The following is a 19,405-nucleotide window of genomic DNA, read 5'->3' on the forward strand; positions in this document are numbered from 1 at the left end:
TAGCATTGGTAAAAGATAAGGGATTGATATCTGATGATTTTGATGATGCTGGATGAAGCTTGGGTTTGAGTGATGATGATCTAATGAGTGGCTAATGGGCTTAGTAGTAATGGCTGACAAACGATGGGATTGATGATATTGATAATGAATGGTGATTTCGGGAATTCACTAATAGTGATGATAGTGGTATATTGAATAATAATTATCACTGTATACCACCACTGTTAATCATCACTAAAAGCATCTTCAATCTGGCAGATATTGTGATTTCTATAGAAGCTCGATGTTTGATGATGGCAATGATCCAGATGACCCTGCTGGAAAGAACGCAGTGCTTCACAGTGTGAAATACAATGTGAAACACAATTCACTTCCAGGTTACAATTCACCACCAGCAGACCAGAGACAATAAATATTTCTCTTTTATTCTTCCCTCGTTTCCCCCATTTCGCAGATTCCCCTAGACAAACAAATAAACAAATAAACAAACAAGCAAATGAATAAACAAAGAAACATTGATATCATGTAACAAAATCCTCATCTATATCTACCAAGTTCGATTTACGTAAAGCGTCATCTCTTGAATAACTGGGATAATAAAGGTATAATTATAATCATGATTGTATTTCAGTCAATGTTTTCCCCCTATCTGCAATGTAATCAATGTAAGACATAATGTATTTGCAAAACTGTGTATCAAGTTTGCATAACTTTTAAATACCTACACTTAAATGGATGGTCCAAAATGGAGAATTGGCTGGTTCAGGCGTAATAACATGTATTAACTCAATTAAAAGTAAAGGTTGAAAAAAACAAAACAAAGTAAAGGATTCATCACCTAACACTCATATCTATAAATGAGTTCATTCAGCCCATGACATTTTCATTTTTAAGAGGAAACTATTAGGAAACGTTGTGGATAATACAAACTTTCTATTTCTCATGAACTTGCTACGCCTTTATTTTCATGATTGATCATGTGATCACTCCTTGATGACCCCTGTCTGATATGTTTTATTATAATGCTCTGTTTTTCTAACTACCTCATTTTTCAATTTCTCCCATTTTTGTTTTTTTTTTGTTTTTTTTTTTTTGCATTTCTTCTTTTTATCCACATTTGCCCGTATATGAGTGCGGCCATGAATGAGAAGTATTTCTATGAGTTTGTGTTCCTCTTTTTTCATCTTTAATATATCTTATTTTTGCCCAATAATACTTGCAGTAAGCCTGACATAAGTCAACACCGAATATGAAGTCGACAAAATGAAAAAGTTCACCTTTTTACTTATGTAACGTTACAAAATTCTTATTTGCATTGGTTGACCTGTACATGTCGATATTATTGGCTGATTGGTGGAGATAAGAATTGGGCTTTTAACTTTTTGCGAGATACCAAAAAAGCACTTATGAAATACTACAGCATACCATTTGAAGAGGAATTTAAAGTCTATTTAATGAAAATCAGGTTTGGAATTACTGAAACATCCAAAACAAAGTAAAACAAAGCGATCGTAATAAAAGCTGGGTTCCATTAGAATCGCTTTGTTTTGGATATCTCAGCCATTTTAAAACCAGTTTTCATCAAATAAATGTTCCATTCCTCATGGAATTACATGCTCTTTCATATTTCATAAGAGGTTTCTCACTATCTAACCAAAAAATGTTAGAAACCTGAAATTAGGTCTCAACCAAAATTATACGATCACTTTAAGATGATTTATGGTCGGTAAGCTAACGGATATTTTTGGTTCAATAACCAAGAATAAAACGGAAAAAATGGAGTTTTGGTTCAATTATCTACAGTGTTGATGGAGGGCTAAACCCGCAAAATGAGCATAAAGTATGGCACACAAGTACTCTTGAAGCATTATACAGTACATACTGGTAGTGCCAAATGCATGTTTTTGTGTTTGTGTTTGTTTGCAAGTGTATTTGTCATGCTCCTAAAATGAAATACACTGTAGATGCGTGATCGGCACTTTCTGTCTGTTAAAAAGCCTGCAGTTGAACAGGAGTATGGGGAAGATTATAATTTCCTGGGTTTTTTCTCCATGAACACGGCAACTACGGTAATGATGGTTTATATCAACTAATGGCATTGCTGGCAGGGAGAGTTTATAATTAATTTGATTTGATACACTTCTCTCGAGTTTTAAATGTTTGCATTTCTAATTTTATCCCTCCCTTTCCTCTATCGCCAATGCACATTTAGTATGCAGTTTGCATTAAGATTTCGGTTTCTTACGAACAGATAATGCATGTCATCTTAACACATTTGTTGCCATATTACATGTATTAGTTTCTTCCTTCAATGCTTTTTTTTTTAAAGTGATTTCTATTACTTCTCGATGCTGTACCATTTATGTGGTAAAATGTAGTGAGGAATTGTATTTGACAAACGTATTTGACAAACGATGTTCCTTTAAACGCAAATTGAAAGAATCTTTATTGAGTGCATATCTTACAGATACTGAATAATTGTAATGTTTTATGTAATATTGTGGTATGTTAATGTCCGATCAAACATGGTCAACACGTTGCAGATTCCATTTTGGGTCTTGCCATCAGGCTCTCCGAAGTCATCATTAGCAATTCCACATTCTACCTTCGTTTCCCTCTCTTCCTCTTTCCCTCATACGTCTCTCACTTTCTATCCAGAGCTTGACGGCAGGCACCAAATGGTTAATAGCTGTACATGTTACTTTTTGTGTCATACTGATCATACCCTTGCAATAGTTTTAATGCAGCAGCAGTTTATAGTGTATATACCAAAGGCTTTATATGCAAATCATGATCTACTCCAGAAACCAATGATAGCTCGGTCACAGTAATGGTTCACATTTTATTTTTTTTTTCTTCTTCTTCTTCTTTTTAATCACATATAGGCATACCCCGTTTTTCTTATTTGGCACCATTAAATCATCTGGTCTTATCTTCTATCCCGGCGTTCTCCGTTTCTTTTTCACAAACACTGATTACTCGGGGCTTACAGCCAAACAAGCTAGCTTTCATATAGGTCCCGTCATACTTCTTTTTGATCAACCCCATTTCGACTTCGATTTTGACCAGTTATCATTACATGTAATTACTGTGTTACAACTATGTATATTGTTTGTTTTCTGCACATTTTTACAAGGTAAAAGAACTTGTATTATTATGTCTGTTGTAATGTTCATAAATAAGAAGTATGAAAATAAATGAATTGAAGTTGAATTGAAAATTAAAAGCTTCTTTTCTAGTTGTAATCTTTTTCTTTGAGGGTGTACTGTTGAGTAATTGACAGTTTGCGGGGAAAATTACCCTCGATTCCGTGGTGTTATTCTAGTCGTTATTATGTTTTACGATGTATATTTTCATATCTTATCACTGCAAGATTAACTTAGAAGTTCCAACTTGTGTCGGTCAGAAATAAATGTCACAAAAGGAGACAACAGACAGCCTGTACTGATTTGAGCACGTCTCTCCCGCACAGGTCAGTCACCTTTCATATCAACAACCAGTCGATACTTCACTAGTGCAGAGAGTGGAAACTCGTTCTTTGCCTGTTTCCGAAGTGCACCAGACCTTGATGCCACTGTTTCCACTGGACGCTATGTCTACACGATGAATGATCTGGAAAACAACCCCGATCCTCCTGCTGCACAACTCCGTTCTCTTAGTAGTATCCCTTCGATGCAATTTTATCAAACACATCTCTCAGATGCCACTAATCACAAGTCATTTGGTGCCTTTTACTGTTCAGCCGCCAAAGGTGGACAGTCCACGGTGGTACCGACAATATTTCTGCAGACTGATGGTAAGTGTGATGAAGTTATCACATTCTCTAATATTGACCAATGATGTCATATTTATATACACAAATAAATCACACCATGTTCAAGTGTATTCATTCATTTTTTTGAAAACAGACCTGACTGTTTACGCTCTTTACAGAAATACAAGATTTTCCATTTTTTGTAGTGAATATCTAGGAAATCCCCTAAAAGCAATACAAGAAGAGAGAGTGCAATCCAGAAACATCTTTTCATTTACGTCAAGATATTATAAACAAATGAATTACAGTTTACCTTGGATCGGAAAACCTCACAAACAAACAGGCAGAAGGACACTTGTACAGTTGAAGCAAAAGAACTTTATTGGAGTAATGGGTCACTGAATTAAGGATAACTTGGAACTCTTTTTTTTTTCCGGAACATGTATGCTTTGGCTTCCATACGTGGCAATGCAATCGTGAATATCACCCAAGCAAGCGGAATTGCCCGTCCTCACAAAGAAAAAGAGGTTAAACTCTTGCTGAAACACTCGAAGAACATATGGCGGGAAACTGTCTGAAACACAAGGTTTTCTGCACAGCAAACTATATTGCAAATTTAGGCAGTATGATCATAAACAATGTGCACAGAAAAAAAAATCCATAATGTTCTAGAGGCAGGATGTCTTTTGTTGGCATTGCATTCAAATAATGCTTTATTTTAGGTATATTAGCGATCAAGATCGCGACCCAAATTCGAAGTTTTTACTATGTGAACAGACATAGCGCATTATTCAAGTTGTTTCAAAATCGTTATACATTGTCCATTCCTTTTTTAAAATGAAAATAGACACGAAGTTGTACTGTAAGAAAAGTGAACATTGTTAAATGTGATATCCCACAATGCACAACGCATATGTCTCTCCTTGCTATTTCTACCAGATGTTGCGGGCCACGGTGGCATTGTGACATAATAAGGTTACCAGTCATGTGCATGCGCAGGTCAGCTCTTCGAATATCAACCTGATCTAAACGGTTTCGAGATTTTTTAATCGCAACCCTGGTCGCCACCGAAGTTTCAAAAAAAATTCTAATGAGAATGGCACTTTTCCGTCAATCCCACCAACATCCTCATTATTGTAATCCAGTGTATTTTTAAGGACCAAGCCAAGGTTTGCTACATGAAGTGTAGATATCAATCAGATCAAATGTGGAGGTCACGTTCAAAGGTCACCAAACTGTGGCTAAAATTGGCATTTCAGCTGTAGCATATCAGCTAGGAATATTAAGTGTCTATAGTTAGAAAGGAACAGTGTAAATGAAAGTGAAAATGTCCCGTGGTGCTGATCCGAAGCATCCTAAACATATAAGTTGGTGGAAAGGGGAGACAGGAAACTATTATGAACATGATCAGGTGATGTGCAAAGATCTCTGTGCTTTGGTTAAAAATGTGATTTTCATGCCAAAACATAAGCTAGAATTGTCTAGTGACTATTGAGTAGGGATAGAAATGAATGAATTACCTACAAATTATACAAGGATATATATATATATATATATATATATATATATATATATATATATATATATATTAGGTTACAGGTCACCAAAATGAAGCAGTGTATTACCCCTAAATCTAATTTTCAGTTGTAAAACATTCTAGCAAAATCCAATAGTGTTATTTATCAAAACAGGAATAATTTCCTGTGTGTATTTAGGTTTAAAGGTCAATCCATGAGGCTAATGGTCAAGGTTAATGAACTTAAACAAACTATTGATAAAGGGCCTTGTAATGACAATGGAAAACGAATGTGTGTGAAAATGGATGCATCCCTGTATCAAAGGAATCACTAGTTCTTTTATTCATTATGTCGAATGCATATGCTTGACTTATTGCAGCTAGGTTTGTTCCAGGAGAAGGAAGATTTTCAAAGACTGTGAATGCCGGGGATGTGGATGTGACAGTGGACTTCTCACCAGTGCCACCCATCCGTGATAACACAGGAAGAAATTGGAGACATAATGGGACGACAAATATATATGAACTCCTCGCCCTGCAAAGATCCACTCGAGCAGCAAGATATACTATTGAGGGAGAAGTTACACCAGCAGATGGGGGCGTATATGAACTACACCTGGGTGGCGAGAGAGATTTAGCGAGAGCTGGCTTGTTGCGACTCATTGTGAGAGGTAGGCTGATCATGACTGCATAAATTTTACAGATTTATGTGAGTGTTTGCCGACTTACCCAATTGATTGCTGAAGTTTTTAAATCAATATCTGTAGGACACTATATCACATTCATCATCGCACATAGAGTTTGTATGACGAAGCGGGGGGGGGGGAACAAGGTAAGCATGATATACTCTGTACACATGATGATATGATGAGGCAACTACTGCATAAAAGTAAAAAAAAAAAAAAAAAAAAGAATCTCTGGCTGATTATACACGTCATAATGCCTTCCTTGAGCCAAAAGGAAAAAAAGAAATATTCCCATGTGGGAATGATACGATATGAAAAGATTGACAATGTGTATGATTTACTTTCAATAGATTGTCCAGCTGGTCGCCACAATGTACTTGGTGGATGCCTTCAGGCCTGTCAGTCATGCTACAATGGAGGCATCTGTCACAGTCAAACAGGAGAGTGTGTTTGTCCCCCTGGTTTCATGGGAGATCAGTGTGAGCAGAGTAAGTAAAACGCTGAAATGTTTCCTGGCATTGTTAGGGCCTTTCATCTTTCCTTCTGTAGAAAATAGATGAGTAGGCCTGTCACTTTCATTTGACTTGGTCTGGTTGTAGCAATACACAACACAGTCCTATATGGGAACATTTCAGTAGCATGATTTCTACAACATTTTGTGCAATCCTGTGAGGTTGGTGTTGACCTTCGTGTATTATTGCCTAGATGTGGTTGACTGATTAATTGATTCGATCGAATTATTTTGTTCCTATATTCTGCTTGAAGTAGGCTTACTGTAATGAGAAAGTATCAAAGTATACAGGGTATTACAGGTAAGTATTACAGGGTATTACAGGGTCTAGGGCAATTACCCCCTGGGCAATTACCCCGCACCCTTCCCCTGGCCCTAATCCTAATCCTAATCCTGAACCTAATCATATCCCTAACTCAAACTCCTAACCCTAACCCTAACCCTAATCTTTACTCTAAGCTTACCACTAACCAGTATTTAGCCGGGGGGTAATTGCCCTCTTGGGGTAATTGCCCGGATACGGTATTACAATGTGACAAGAAGAATTGGTATTTTCTAACTTTGTGCATGATATCCCATTGATAAAGGAACTAGATGTGCCGATCGTTAAAACGACGGGGAATCACAATATCTCAGAGGTCGGGGACTAGTTTATATTAGTAACATGATAACTGCAGGAAAACAAATTGTACACTATGTCATATGCATACACATAATAAACTGAACAACAACACAGAAGGCCAGTAGCAAAAGCTGAACATCAACAATAATGGTGGCCTTACAAGAAAGAAACAAGGTAGGCTAAATTTCTACTCTTATGCTCAACCCTCTCCTAGTATATGCACCTCTCGCGGATTTGATGATTAATTGAGTGTTGCGATGGTATAGCTGTGTAGAGAATAATAAATTCAAGTTGAAGTGGACTTGAGTTCATAGCGTAAAAAACAATTAAAAATGAAATCCTCGTCAAAATAAGATCAAAAGAAGAGTAAGAGAGAATTAATTTTACAACACAGTGGCATTACGAACAGTTACATAAGAAACTTACTGTTCCAGTACTTTGAAGGAAAAAAAATCATGAAAATTGATTCTAGTACATACAAGTTTAATGCCCTGAGACTCTCACCATTGCTCAGTCACAACACCCGAATAATGCGATTCGTAATATATGTATATATATATATATATTGTATTTGTAATTAATTCAATAAAGGACAGTCGAAATGATTTGTCTGGAGGTCAATTGGAAACTTGTAAGGCAATGACACCATAGCATCAAGTTTTAAAATTCTGTAGCTTTCTTGCCTTGTGTGTACCAGTATGGCACACTCATTGCTCTGTTTGTTGGTTATTGTTTATGGAACCCTACATGAGGATATAGTGGGTGATCTCTCGATAAAAAAATAGGACAATACAGGTTTGGTAATTCTGGCCTCGTTTTGTATACACATGCAGTGTGTGGAGGTAATCGTTTTGGGCGTGGTTGTGAGTATCGCTGCAACTATAACATCGATGACCAGACAGCATGCAGTGGTCTTCAGGTGTGTGTTCCAGACCCCTATGGGTGCTCGTGTACGCCTGGATACAAAGGCATTCATTGTACGGAAGGTGAGGCTAATTCAGATTTTTTTTTTTTTTTTACAGCAATAGACAGATGGTCTTAACTATTTGCAGTTAATCATAAACGTGTTGAAATGATTTATTACATATTTCAAAGCCGAGGCAAATGGTTAGTCGCGTGCTTTTAATCTGAGAAGAGAGAGGTACTTTGGGAATAGCACTAGTTTAACACGTTTGTACACGTGTATTGGAAATCGAAACTGTCGTTATCATAATGCTCTAAAGGATGTGGTCCTAGACATACACAAACCAACAAACACACACACACACACACACACACACACACACACACATATATATATATATATATATATATATATATATATATATATGTATATACATACATGCATATTCATTATGTATATAATGCGTATTTATAATAATGTATGCACATGCTATATTCTATGTGTAAACATACTTTTATATCATACTAGTCATACTATATTTTATTATATACATAAATACTCTTTATATGCAAATATCTATTAAATAATACATCTATTGATTGATAAGTTATATTACCACAACAACGATATAGATGAACTTTTCAAAGAATGAGACGTCTTTCTGCAACATTTCAATTATTAACTGTGGGTTGAAAGTAAACCATGGGAAAAGAGTGTACAAGGTATGTAAAACTTTGAACATGACATATAACATGTTAATAATTCAAACTCTGATCTCCGATACCTTCAGAAGTGAAATTGAAGAAATGATTCAATTATGCAAATATAGCTCAAGAAAGTCAGCGGTGTACCCTTGTCTTTGAATTATAGAATGTGGTATCAATGAGTTTGGAGCCAGCTGTACTCAAACCTGTCACTGTGTGTCGGGCGAATGTGATCCATTTACCGGAGCTTGCACAGGGAGTTTAGCGGAGTGTCAGCCAGACTGGACAGGCCCAAACTGTCAGGGTGAGGATTGCTGTTTTATCTTGTAGAAGTCTATTTCCTAAAACGGGATGCCACGCTAACGCTTTGTATTACTTGATGATTTTTGTTCCTCTTGTAAGAAGACTTACAGGTCCAATCATGAGTGGGATACAACGGAAGTACTAATATGAGTTATTTGAGTACTGAGGTTTACCAGCTTCAGGTTAAAGGCTTACATCAAAACAAAACAAAATCCCTCGGTAATCTTTTTTTTTCTTCTTCTTCTTTTTTCCCAAATCTCCGAAGATGCCGGGAAAATTTCACTATCAAGAGTTGGACCTATTCAGTATTTATTTTCACCAAGATCTATTATGTTCTCATCATACGACTAAAGTAAATCCGACCCGTAAACGTATGTTGCTCTAGTATCCGACAACGCATTGATAATGGAATTATACTTTACAATATCTCTATCTCTACTACCTTTGTATTGTTTTAATCCTGCATCTTTTTAGCTTGTGTCATCTTATTCTCTCGTGTCACCAACTGAAGAATGCATCGTGGGAAAATATGGACAAGATTGTGCAGGTAAACTAGTATATGTGACCGTGCATCACAAAATGAACAAAAAGTCGCACCCCTAGATTTTACTTGAGGACTCAAAAAGATGAAATGGGTCAATCGAGTAAATCTTGAGTTTTTCATAATTTATTTTCTGAAAGAGCTATCCTTCTACATTATTCTTTAGTTTGGCATTATATCATGAATGGAAAAGTGTGTTTTCAGCAGTTTTTCTACAACTCTGCACACCTTTGGGGGGAGAATAGAATGATCAGGTATGTCTTAGAGTCCCCTTTCCATTGCTTTAAATCCTTTACACAGTCTTCACTTTCAAGTTTAATAACATTTGAAAGGATAGCTCTATATTATATGCTTTGAAAGTTGACATTAATCATGGACAGAATATGTTAATAGAACATGCTCCATTTCACCTTAATCTGATAATCCCTTCATTGTTGTTGCTCCAGTGGTGTACATCCTGTGTTTTGTCCCATTCATTGCACAGCTGGCATGTATGGCTTGGTAAAGATTAACAATTGATTAAGCACTTGAATTGACCCTGTCCTTGAGAGCTTTTCTCAGTTCACACTTTTCCAGAGCACTCCAGAGTGTGTGCTTTCTTTCTAGTATTTAGATAGGTCAGGAGAGTCCATTTGAATTGACTTATACATCATTTTAAAGCTAAGAGCCTACTCTCTTTCAGAATCTACCCTCAACTAAAAACCCATATCTGGCAACTTTTTGTTGGTTTTGTGATGCAGGGTCACATATTGCGTATCATTTGTAAATTTTCAAATTTCATGGTTTCAATGATTTGTATAAGTTTAGTTAGGTATTTTGTCATTACCCTTTGTTTAATCTTGAGTTGATTAACGTCTGAATAACAAGTTGGGTGTCTCCCTTTAATATATCAAACCTATTTTGAGTCATTTCTTGAATTCCAAAATGAACAGGACTAGATGTAGAAGGCAAAACTGGATACAGGGTGTATGCCATACCAGTCTTTCGATTGTACATCTTTTCTTCATTGTAGTTCTGCAGAAAGATTTTATTACTTGACTATTACCACGGAGGAACAACCTACTATTGCTTCGATTTTATTTTTAAAGGAAGAAGATTGACCTCTGTTAGCTCAGGAGTACCTATCTAAATTGAATCAAAGTACACATGCATGATGATAATGTAATCATGATTTGACGTTCTTCCTGATGTCGAATCCTTGTCCATCACACGAGATAGTCAGTCCCATCAGATTTGTTGCATCAATGTGTAATGTTGTTGTGAAGGATTTGAAAAAAACCGACACAAAATGAGAGAATGGCAAAGCGATCCATTTTGACCAGTTGCCACCGTACACTTGTTGAATAGATATATTCCTATGTGATAAATCTAGTTTTGTTTTGTTTTGTTTTTGGTATATGTACAAGAAATATACATTTCTTGCCCCCTACCACACCACTTTAATTCAGAGACTGTAACAGTCAGCTACAGGAAACCAAACCAAGGGCAGCCAGTGATGGTGAGCTGCTCCATCAATGGAAGCAGGTTTCTGTCAACTGCTGATCCCATTGTGAAGCTTCAGAGAAAGCACAATGAGTCGTTCCATGAGACAGGCATCGCGCTTTTTAACTCTGCAAATACCACAGATGGTTACACTGCTGATTTTATCGTATCAGACGTCCAAGGTGGGGAAAAATTTCGATGCATGATGTCATACGTCACCACTTTCATGAGCCAAGAAATCACAGAAAAAGGATTTTATGGTCAGTATTCTAGATACAGTGGACTCCCGTTATAACGAAGTCCTCGGGACCGGCAGTTTTCTTTCGTTATAACCGAATGAATAAACAATAAAAATACATAGAGTTGATAATGTTGCGGCCCTAAATTTTATTTCGTTGTAACCGGAATTTCGTTATAACCGTGTTCGTTATAACGGGAGTGCACTGTATATGAATATTTACGATTCGTTAATCATGAATTTATGATCTGAAATATGCTCCCGAGTTGGGAGACGACATAATTATTATCATCTCAAAGAATTTCCGTATGTAATCCTCATATGCAGTTGCTGTCAAGTTCTGTAAAAAAAAAATGTTCCACTTTCAGCTTCCACGTGTCACATTTCACAACTACAAAGGAGGAATTGAACATTCGGTTTTATGTATGTATCTTAATGTTTACTTAATATGTCTTATACTTATATTCTAATTGTTTCATTCTTTGTATTGTTCTATTCTGTGTACTTGTTCTTTTTGTTGTAATTTGCCTCTGTAAAATTTTGAAAGAATTCATCAAAAAACTGGCAACTTATTATCATGTTTTTACATTTCTGGTAACACTATGCTAGTGTTACCACAACTGCCGAGTCCCCCCATCGTGGATGTGGCAACTAACAACTCGGTAACCCTCGCCTGGGATGCCTGGAATGAAGAGACAGATGTTGGTGATCCTCCACTGTCTGGATACCTGGTGTACTACAAAGAGAAGATCAGCAATGGTGACTTCATTCGGCTTGAGATGAGAACAGATAGGCTGGCGCCCTCAGAAACTATCACTAATTTGACGCCAGACACAGATTACCTGTTTGCTGTCTCAGCTCAGAGACTAGGTGCCGGTGGAATCGGGAATAAAATGGAGGTAGAAGGAAGGACACTCTGCTCCCGTAAGTGAAATCAAGAATTCTGAAGAGCATGCACGAGGTAGATTTTTAGCAATATCCCCAAAGTTCAAATGCCACTCTATTTTTGGAAAAATCATCATTTTCCAGACATGCAACCATATAGGTATGCAAACTGGTAGTGAAGAGGTATATATATATATATATATATATATATATAAGAGAGAGAGAGAGAGAAAGGGGCACAACAATCTGCTATTGTGATTACTGCCACTTATGACTGGGAGAAAGACTTAGCCACATATGTGTAGTCCCCAACCAAATCCGAAAGAGCAATGTGAATTGAGTGAAAGCAGCAACATTATTAGAACACGTTACTAAATGTTGAGGAAATTAGGACAATCACAAAAGTTATGATTTATTTTATAATTTTTGGTGTTGTAATGACTGGAGAAAGAGATTACTTCAATTTTTGTCATTATTGTGTGGACTACAATAAAGAAAATAAAAATAAAATTCAACATTCTTTCACTTTGGTAGCTTAATAAAAGAGCACTTGACTAACCATTTTCAGAAAGCAGGGCGAATTATATTACCCGTAACTTATTTTTTGTTTAATTCATCTTTATTGTTTTTGTATGGCACAATATAATCAACTCTGATCACTTTCAGAATAAACATATGATTCATAATAATTCATGGCTGATTTTGCACATGACAGGTAATCAGATCTTTGTGACAAAGAGCAAAGACATAATGATAATAAACAAAAAGTCAAGGTACCATACAGGAGGATCCCCAGTAAGCCGAGCTTGATATTGGGGCCTCATACACAGATAAATGAATAAACATTTTCAACCAGCTGTCGGTTTACTTAACTACAACAAGACAAACTAGTTTTACACAACAAAAATAGTTACACAACAAAACATATCAGTAACAAGTTAATAGAATGTGTAATTTTCATTTAAAAAATATAATCTTTGTGGAATTTTTCTATTATTTCCTTTATATTGTTGTCCACACATGACGTCATAAACTCTAGTAGTCCCCTTATCCAGTCATTACAACACCAAAACTTTCAAAATGTATAACTTTTGCATCAATTGCCCGATTTTCCTCGAACTTTCACAGATGTGTTCTACTAAAGTTGCTGCTTTCACTCAATTCATATTGATCTTTGGGTTTTGTTCCCTTTAATCTCTTCACATTAAGACAACAAAAAGGAAAAACTTGCTTGATTCGCCCAAGGTCGTCAGTGTAAAACATGATGCATGAGCTCCTTCTGGTCATGACATGCCGATTGATTCTGACTTTGCTACGAAATTCAGAAAAAAATTAAATGTGTCTACAAATTTTACTGACCCAGTAACATGACTCTTACCGTAAATTTCCTTCAGCTCCATCAGAAAGGCCTTCTTCAGTTGAAGCCATGGCTGGAAAAAGAGCGGGAGAGATAACAGTCACATGGCAGGTGAGAAAAAATAGATTAAGATATGTATTTTTTTTTTTGCGGGGGGGGGGTGGGGGGGGGGAATTCGATATGGTTACTGGAGGTTTGGATAGAATGTTGGCCGAGCGGGTATTATACCCCTATAAGTAGATTTTCCGCAATGGGAGAGAGTTGATTAAAGAATACAAGTGTATCAATTCACACATAACAGACCCACCACCATGATGAGAGTGATACAACTCAGAGTACAAATGAAAGAGCGTATATTTCCAGGGGAATTGCTGGTTTACTGTGAGAAGTTATACCCATGGACCATAAATACTGATCGCCATGAGTTTTTAGAGGTAAAAATACTGCTGACTTTGCCTAGCTGCACAATCTGACAAATCCCTTCAATATATTCCTTGTTTCGTCAAGAGAAATCGTTATGTAGGGCCTATACATCCTTAGGTTATGACTACTACACACATGGACTTTGAATGGAGGTCTTTTTTTTTTTTTTGATCCCATCATCACCGCCGCGCCGCCATCTGAATTATGTGCATCTTGATGATTACATGCAAATGTCTGGACAATGACGATTGCGTAATCGTGCATCGTCACTAACAAAAGAACCATTTCCTTCATTTCGGTCTTATTTGAATGAGGTTCCTTCTAAGACTTGTCTTTGGGCCGGATGCATAAACGCTAGCAATTGCTTGTACTAGCCTTTTACTGGAATCCGTATGCATAAAAACAAGCAATTGCTTGCGAGCAGAAGCTTTTGCTAGGAAGCACAAGCAATTGCTTGCTGCCCGCAAGCAATTGCTTAGACGCCAAGCATTTGCTTAAAAACGTATGCATAAAGCATACCTTTTGCTTGTTCTTGCTAGCAATTGCTTACAATTTTCCAAGCTCTGTAAAATGAGCTTGAGCTTTTGCTTAACTGGGACGTTCCCTTTTAAGTATCATTTTTCATATTGAAAAAAGAAAGACCACACTTGTGCAGGAGTGGTATAAATCTAGAAGAAATTACTCCTAGGTAGTTTAAGACACTTCTTGGGCCGAATGCATAAACGCTAGCAATTGCTTGTGCTAGCCTTTTACTCGAATCCGTATGAATAAAAACAAGCAATTGCTTGCGAGCAGAAGCTTTTGCTGGCAAGAACAAGCAATTGCTTGCTGCACGCAAACAATTGCTTAGAGACCAAGCGTTTGCTTAAAAACGTATGCATAAAACATACCTTTTGCTTGTTCTTGCTAGCAATAGACCGGTTTACTAATGATATGCATAATGACGTCAACCCCACGCGACCCTAGTGATTGTAACTAAGTCGGGCAAGCGAAATAAGCGCGGACGCGCGCGCCACACTGTTTTTGCATTCACGCGCACGCGTGTATTGTCTACGATCATTACTCGCTGCGGATAATCGACAACTTTTGTTTGCTATAATCTTGCTTTGTGATGGCGTCAGCTTCAAGTTCTAGCCAAAGTTCGAGCAAGCCATGGAAGAATTGGACAGTTAATGAATTAACTGAGTATTTGAGGGATATAGGTGTGAGCACAAGCGGCTACAATAAGGAAAAACTCATCAAACTAGTGCAACTGCCGTAGCCAATTTGGATTTGCCCATCGATCCCGACCTGGTCGGAGTGTTTTTTTTTAGACGGCGCAGATTGGGGACCCTAAAAATCTATTGGGGACCCTATCCCTAAACCTAACCCTAATCCTAATCCTAACCCTAACCCTAACCCTAACCCTAACCCCAACCCTAACCCTAACCCTAACCCTAACCCTAACCCTAACCAAAAACCCTATCCCAAAATTTTTCCCATAGGTTTAACACGCGCCATGCCCCAATCTGTGCCGTCTTAAAAAAAAAAAAAAAAAAAAAAAAAAAAAAAACGCCTCCCGGGCGGACACCGGCCGGTCACTGCAGGTGAAGCTCGCTCTGGTAGGCTGCCCGTTCTCCGTTCCTAACAAGCTCGCTGGGTTTACATCCAACTTCAAGAGTATTCCACATTTTGGACTCTTTGACGTGTTCAACTACCTGATCATCAATCGGACTGACTATGACTGGAAAAGCTAAAGGGATACAAGTCATTTGAGGACTACCATCTTTTCGCGGATGGGAGTGTTTCACGCCTGAAGTTCGATGAGGTTTCGGACACGAGCCCTTTCCGTGTTTTCCTTGGTGAGGTTAGGCCGACCGAACATACCTCAACAAACCAACGTACCAGACCTAACTGTTAGGTCGTGATGAATAAGTCAACGGGGAAAATAAATGTTGCCTACTGCGAATGTCAGGGAGGTTAGGTCTATCATTGTTTTTGTTTTTTTATTTTTTTTTTAACGTCTAGATCTACTCTAGATCTAGTCTATATATAGGGCTAGGCCCCCTAACTCTTATTGTTAGTAGAAAAATAGGTCAAAATCGTCATTCTATTTCATGAAGTCTAATCAGTCTGAGTCTAACTTTAAAAAAATCCTTAGAAACATATCGATTTTGAGAGATTCGTTGTCTAGTTCAGATTTCACAATCAATCATAATGCTTAAAATCATTGAAGTTTGAAGTGATGCGGTCATACTGTTGTATGTTCCGTAGCAGCAGTGTTTTCCACCCATTTTCAGAACTACTGAAGACAAAATCGAATAAACTTCAATAAAATCGAAACTATAGTCCAAATTGCGTTTGATCACAGCAGGATTTTCCCTCATCTAAGGTTGGGAATTGATTTAGAGCCACACGAAATGCCAGGAGGTAAAGTCGAAGTTGATGCATCGCACACATGTACACAACATACACGTAAGTCTACATAATATTTATGGGGACGTGTCGTGGACGGCTGCAGCAGCCGACGTTGCAGGCTCGCATCCTTTTTGCCCGAGGTTGCGGCCGTGTGCAAAATTAAAGATCTGTGCATACATTAGTAAACCGGCCTATTGCTTACGATTTTCCAAGCTCTGTAAAATGAACTTGAGCTTTGCTTAACTTGGACGTTCTCTTTTAAGTATCAATTTCACGTTCATACAAGAAAGACCACACTTGTGCAGGAGTGGTATAAATCTACAAGAAATTACTCTCTAGCAGTGTTAGAAACTTTTTCATTTCAACAACGGGAATGTCCAGTGGTTAGCACGCAAAATGTGATGAAAAACAGGTAGGATGTCTGACTTCGGTGGAGAGCAAGGAGATCTCTCTCCACGTGAGACCTGGTAGATCCGGGCTATCTCTATAAGCAGTGACGGGAATCAGCCAGTACGTGTGTGTGTGTAGATGTGTGTGTGCGTCTGTGTGCGCATTTATGAGTGCCATTTCATAGCTCTATTGCTATGTCAGGAAATGTTTCGCACACACACCCCTTTCAAATACATGCTGTCACACTCGCCTTTGTTCTTGTGTTCGCACAGGCGTGACGTCCTTTTTGTTGAAAACGCAAGCAATTGCTTGTGCGGGACAAGCAAAAGGTATAAGCACAAGCAAAAGGTTATGCATATGGATTTAAGCAATTGCTTGAGCTAGACCTTTTGCTAGAAGAGCTTGTGCTTTTGCTTGAAGCAATTGCTTACAAGCAATTGCTTGTTTTATGCATTCGGCCCTTTGTTTCTACAACGGGAATGTCCAGTGGTTAGCACGCAAAATGTGATGAAAAACAGGTAGGATGTCTGACTTCGGTGGAGAGCAAGGAGACCTCGCTCCACGTGCGATCTGGAACATCCGGGCTACTATAAGCAGTGATGGGAATCAGCGCCAGTACGTGTGTGTGTATAGATGTGTGTGTGGGTCTGGATGTGCATTTATGAGTGTCATTTCATAGCTCCTTTGCTATGTCAGGAAATGTTTCCGTACACACATGCCCTTTCAAATATATGCTGTCACACTCGCCTTTGTTCTTGTGTTCGCACAGGCGTGACGTCCTTTTTGTTGAAAACGCAAGCAATTTTATTGCTTATGCGGGACAAGCAAAAGGTATAAGCACAAGCAAAAGTTTATGCATATGGATTTATGCAGTTGCTTGAGCTAGACCTTTTGCTAGACGAGCTTGTGCTTTTGCTTGAAGCAATTGCTTACAAGCAATAAATTGCTTGTTTTATGCATTCGGTCCAATTGAGTAAACACCAACTTTGGGGAGCGGCAAATCTCAAAGCATGAAAAATTCGATGTCACAAAATTGATAATTTTTGAAATGGACACTGTTGCCATGCATGTAACGCTGTAATGGATAGACACACATGCTGTCTACCGTATACTGTCCATGTTTACTTTGTAACAATGTTCGAAAAATGAGACAAAAAATAGATCACAAATCACAATCAACCTGACGAAATATTTGCTTCTTCTTATAAATTACATGAATTTCGCTAAAGCGCCGTCTTGTTTTTATCCAAGCCGGCTGTTGGCAGACATTATGAGTTCAAAGCAGGAAAGCAGATCTTTTTTTTTTAAATGCTGGCTGTTGCGTCGCTATTGACAGAAATAGGTGCATGAATTCACCAACGAGTGATAAATGTCCCATGCTTTAACATTCCTTTTACTGTCCAATAATAAAATGGGAATGATATCATATCACAATACGTCCAAGGTTAACCGTATATGCTCTGACATTTGTTAATGGGTTTTAAAAAAAAAGCAAGTGGAGGCTAAACACAGGATGGGCTATACACATAATTAGCAAATTTGTATAATATGCATATGGCCCCAAGCCATATCGTGGAAAAAGGATTAACTTGAATTTTTCTCATGAAAACTTGGCCGTGGTGTAGAACCCGACAAATGGATCCAACTGTCGGAGTGGATTCACTGGAATAAGAATCTACTATGCCATCACTGGAGGGTCTTCGTCTGTAAGTAAGCGGGCAGCCGATATGCCTGAGATGTACGAAGATGTACCATTTGCGTCTCCACCCAACCACACCCTAACTGGCCTTAAACCATCCACCCAGTACACCATCAATGTGGTGGCACGGAACCAGGATTCAGAGAGTCCAAGGGGTCAAAGTGTGGTTGCCTTCACCCCAGAACAGGGTCAGTGTGTCTTCGTTTATAGTATAACTTTTATTTGGGGATGACGTTGGTTCCCACCTCAGGAGGAAAATGAATTTGTGCACTGCCAATATGCTAAAGGTTGGAGTCTAGCAAAAAATCGAGTCAAATTATTTACCCCAAGTGAACCTTTAGGCAAGCCAAGAAAGAAAATCCACTCAGGCATAATAAATGACATGTTTCCTCAAAAATCCCAAGGAAATAAAGGTAAGGATTTGTGGAATACACACTTTTTTTATTGATGACTGATTTCAGTGTGTCGCGGTGTCGCTTGAAAGGACAAACCTGCGGATGTACCAATAAATTTGTGAAATGTATGTCCAAGAAGGTGCATGTATAGGTGCAAATCATTGACGATGTTGGTTACAGTACATGATCCTCACAGAGAACCTAAAAAGCTCAGGTTGGTCAGTGAAACTGAGGAGATAGCCACCACTTCAAAACGTAAAGTCCATCGACTTGACCGTTTTATCATGTGAGGACGCACGTATGCAGCTGAATTTGTATTTTGCGTCTATTGAATCCTTTTTCAAATTAGTTTGTCCAACTTGTAGGAATATAAAAATTTATATTTTTGAAGCTTTAATGTTGGTCTAAGCAATGACACCTGCGACATATGCTTTGAATTGTTTGAGTAGATTTGTCTTGTCGTGTAAACTGTATTTCCCCTATGATGTATTTGTCTTTGTAGATGTAGCTAGCTCGGAATAATTTTGTTTTACATTCTAAAATGATGGCAGCTTATACTCTTCTTTACACACTAAAAAATAGGAGAGCAAATATGTAC

At 37.9% G+C, this 19,405-nt stretch overlaps 1 protein-coding gene across 1 annotated transcript; it reads left to right on the forward strand.

The window, feature by feature from the left end:
• The first annotated feature begins 283 nt into the window (after positions 1-283).
• On the forward strand, positions 284-19,329 carry LOC140237170 (angiopoietin-1 receptor-like). The gene is made up of 12 exons (XM_072317112.1): positions 284-341; positions 3,473-3,796; positions 5,651-5,941; positions 6,307-6,444; positions 7,923-8,075; positions 8,864-9,001; positions 9,512-9,547; positions 10,990-11,205; positions 11,871-12,185; positions 13,541-13,614; positions 18,339-18,600; positions 19,310-19,329. Exons 1-12 carry the CDS (start codon positions 284-286, stop codon positions 19,327-19,329), a joined length of 2,025 nt encoding a protein of 674 aa, XP_072173213.1.
• Positions 19,330-19,405: the final 76 nt, after the last annotated feature.

The sequence above is a fragment of the Diadema setosum genome, chromosome 13 (assembly GCF_964275005.1).
Source record: "Diadema setosum chromosome 13, eeDiaSeto1, whole genome shotgun sequence".
In the NCBI taxonomy this organism is placed as follows: domain Eukaryota; kingdom Metazoa; phylum Echinodermata; class Echinoidea; order Diadematoida; family Diadematidae; genus Diadema; species Diadema setosum.

Coding starts and splice junctions, on each gene's coding strand:
- LOC140237170 (XM_072317112.1), top strand. CDS start 284: ATGTTTGATGATGGCAATGATCCAGATGACCCTGCTGGAAAGAACGCA. Junction 8,076..8,863: donor AGGCATTCATTGTACGGAAG/GTGAGGCTAATT, acceptor TTTGAATTATAG/AATGTGGTATCAATGAGTTT. Junction 11,206..11,870: donor TATCGTATCAGACGTCCAAG/GTGGGGAAAAAT, acceptor ACACTATGCTAG/TGTTACCACAACTGCCGAGT.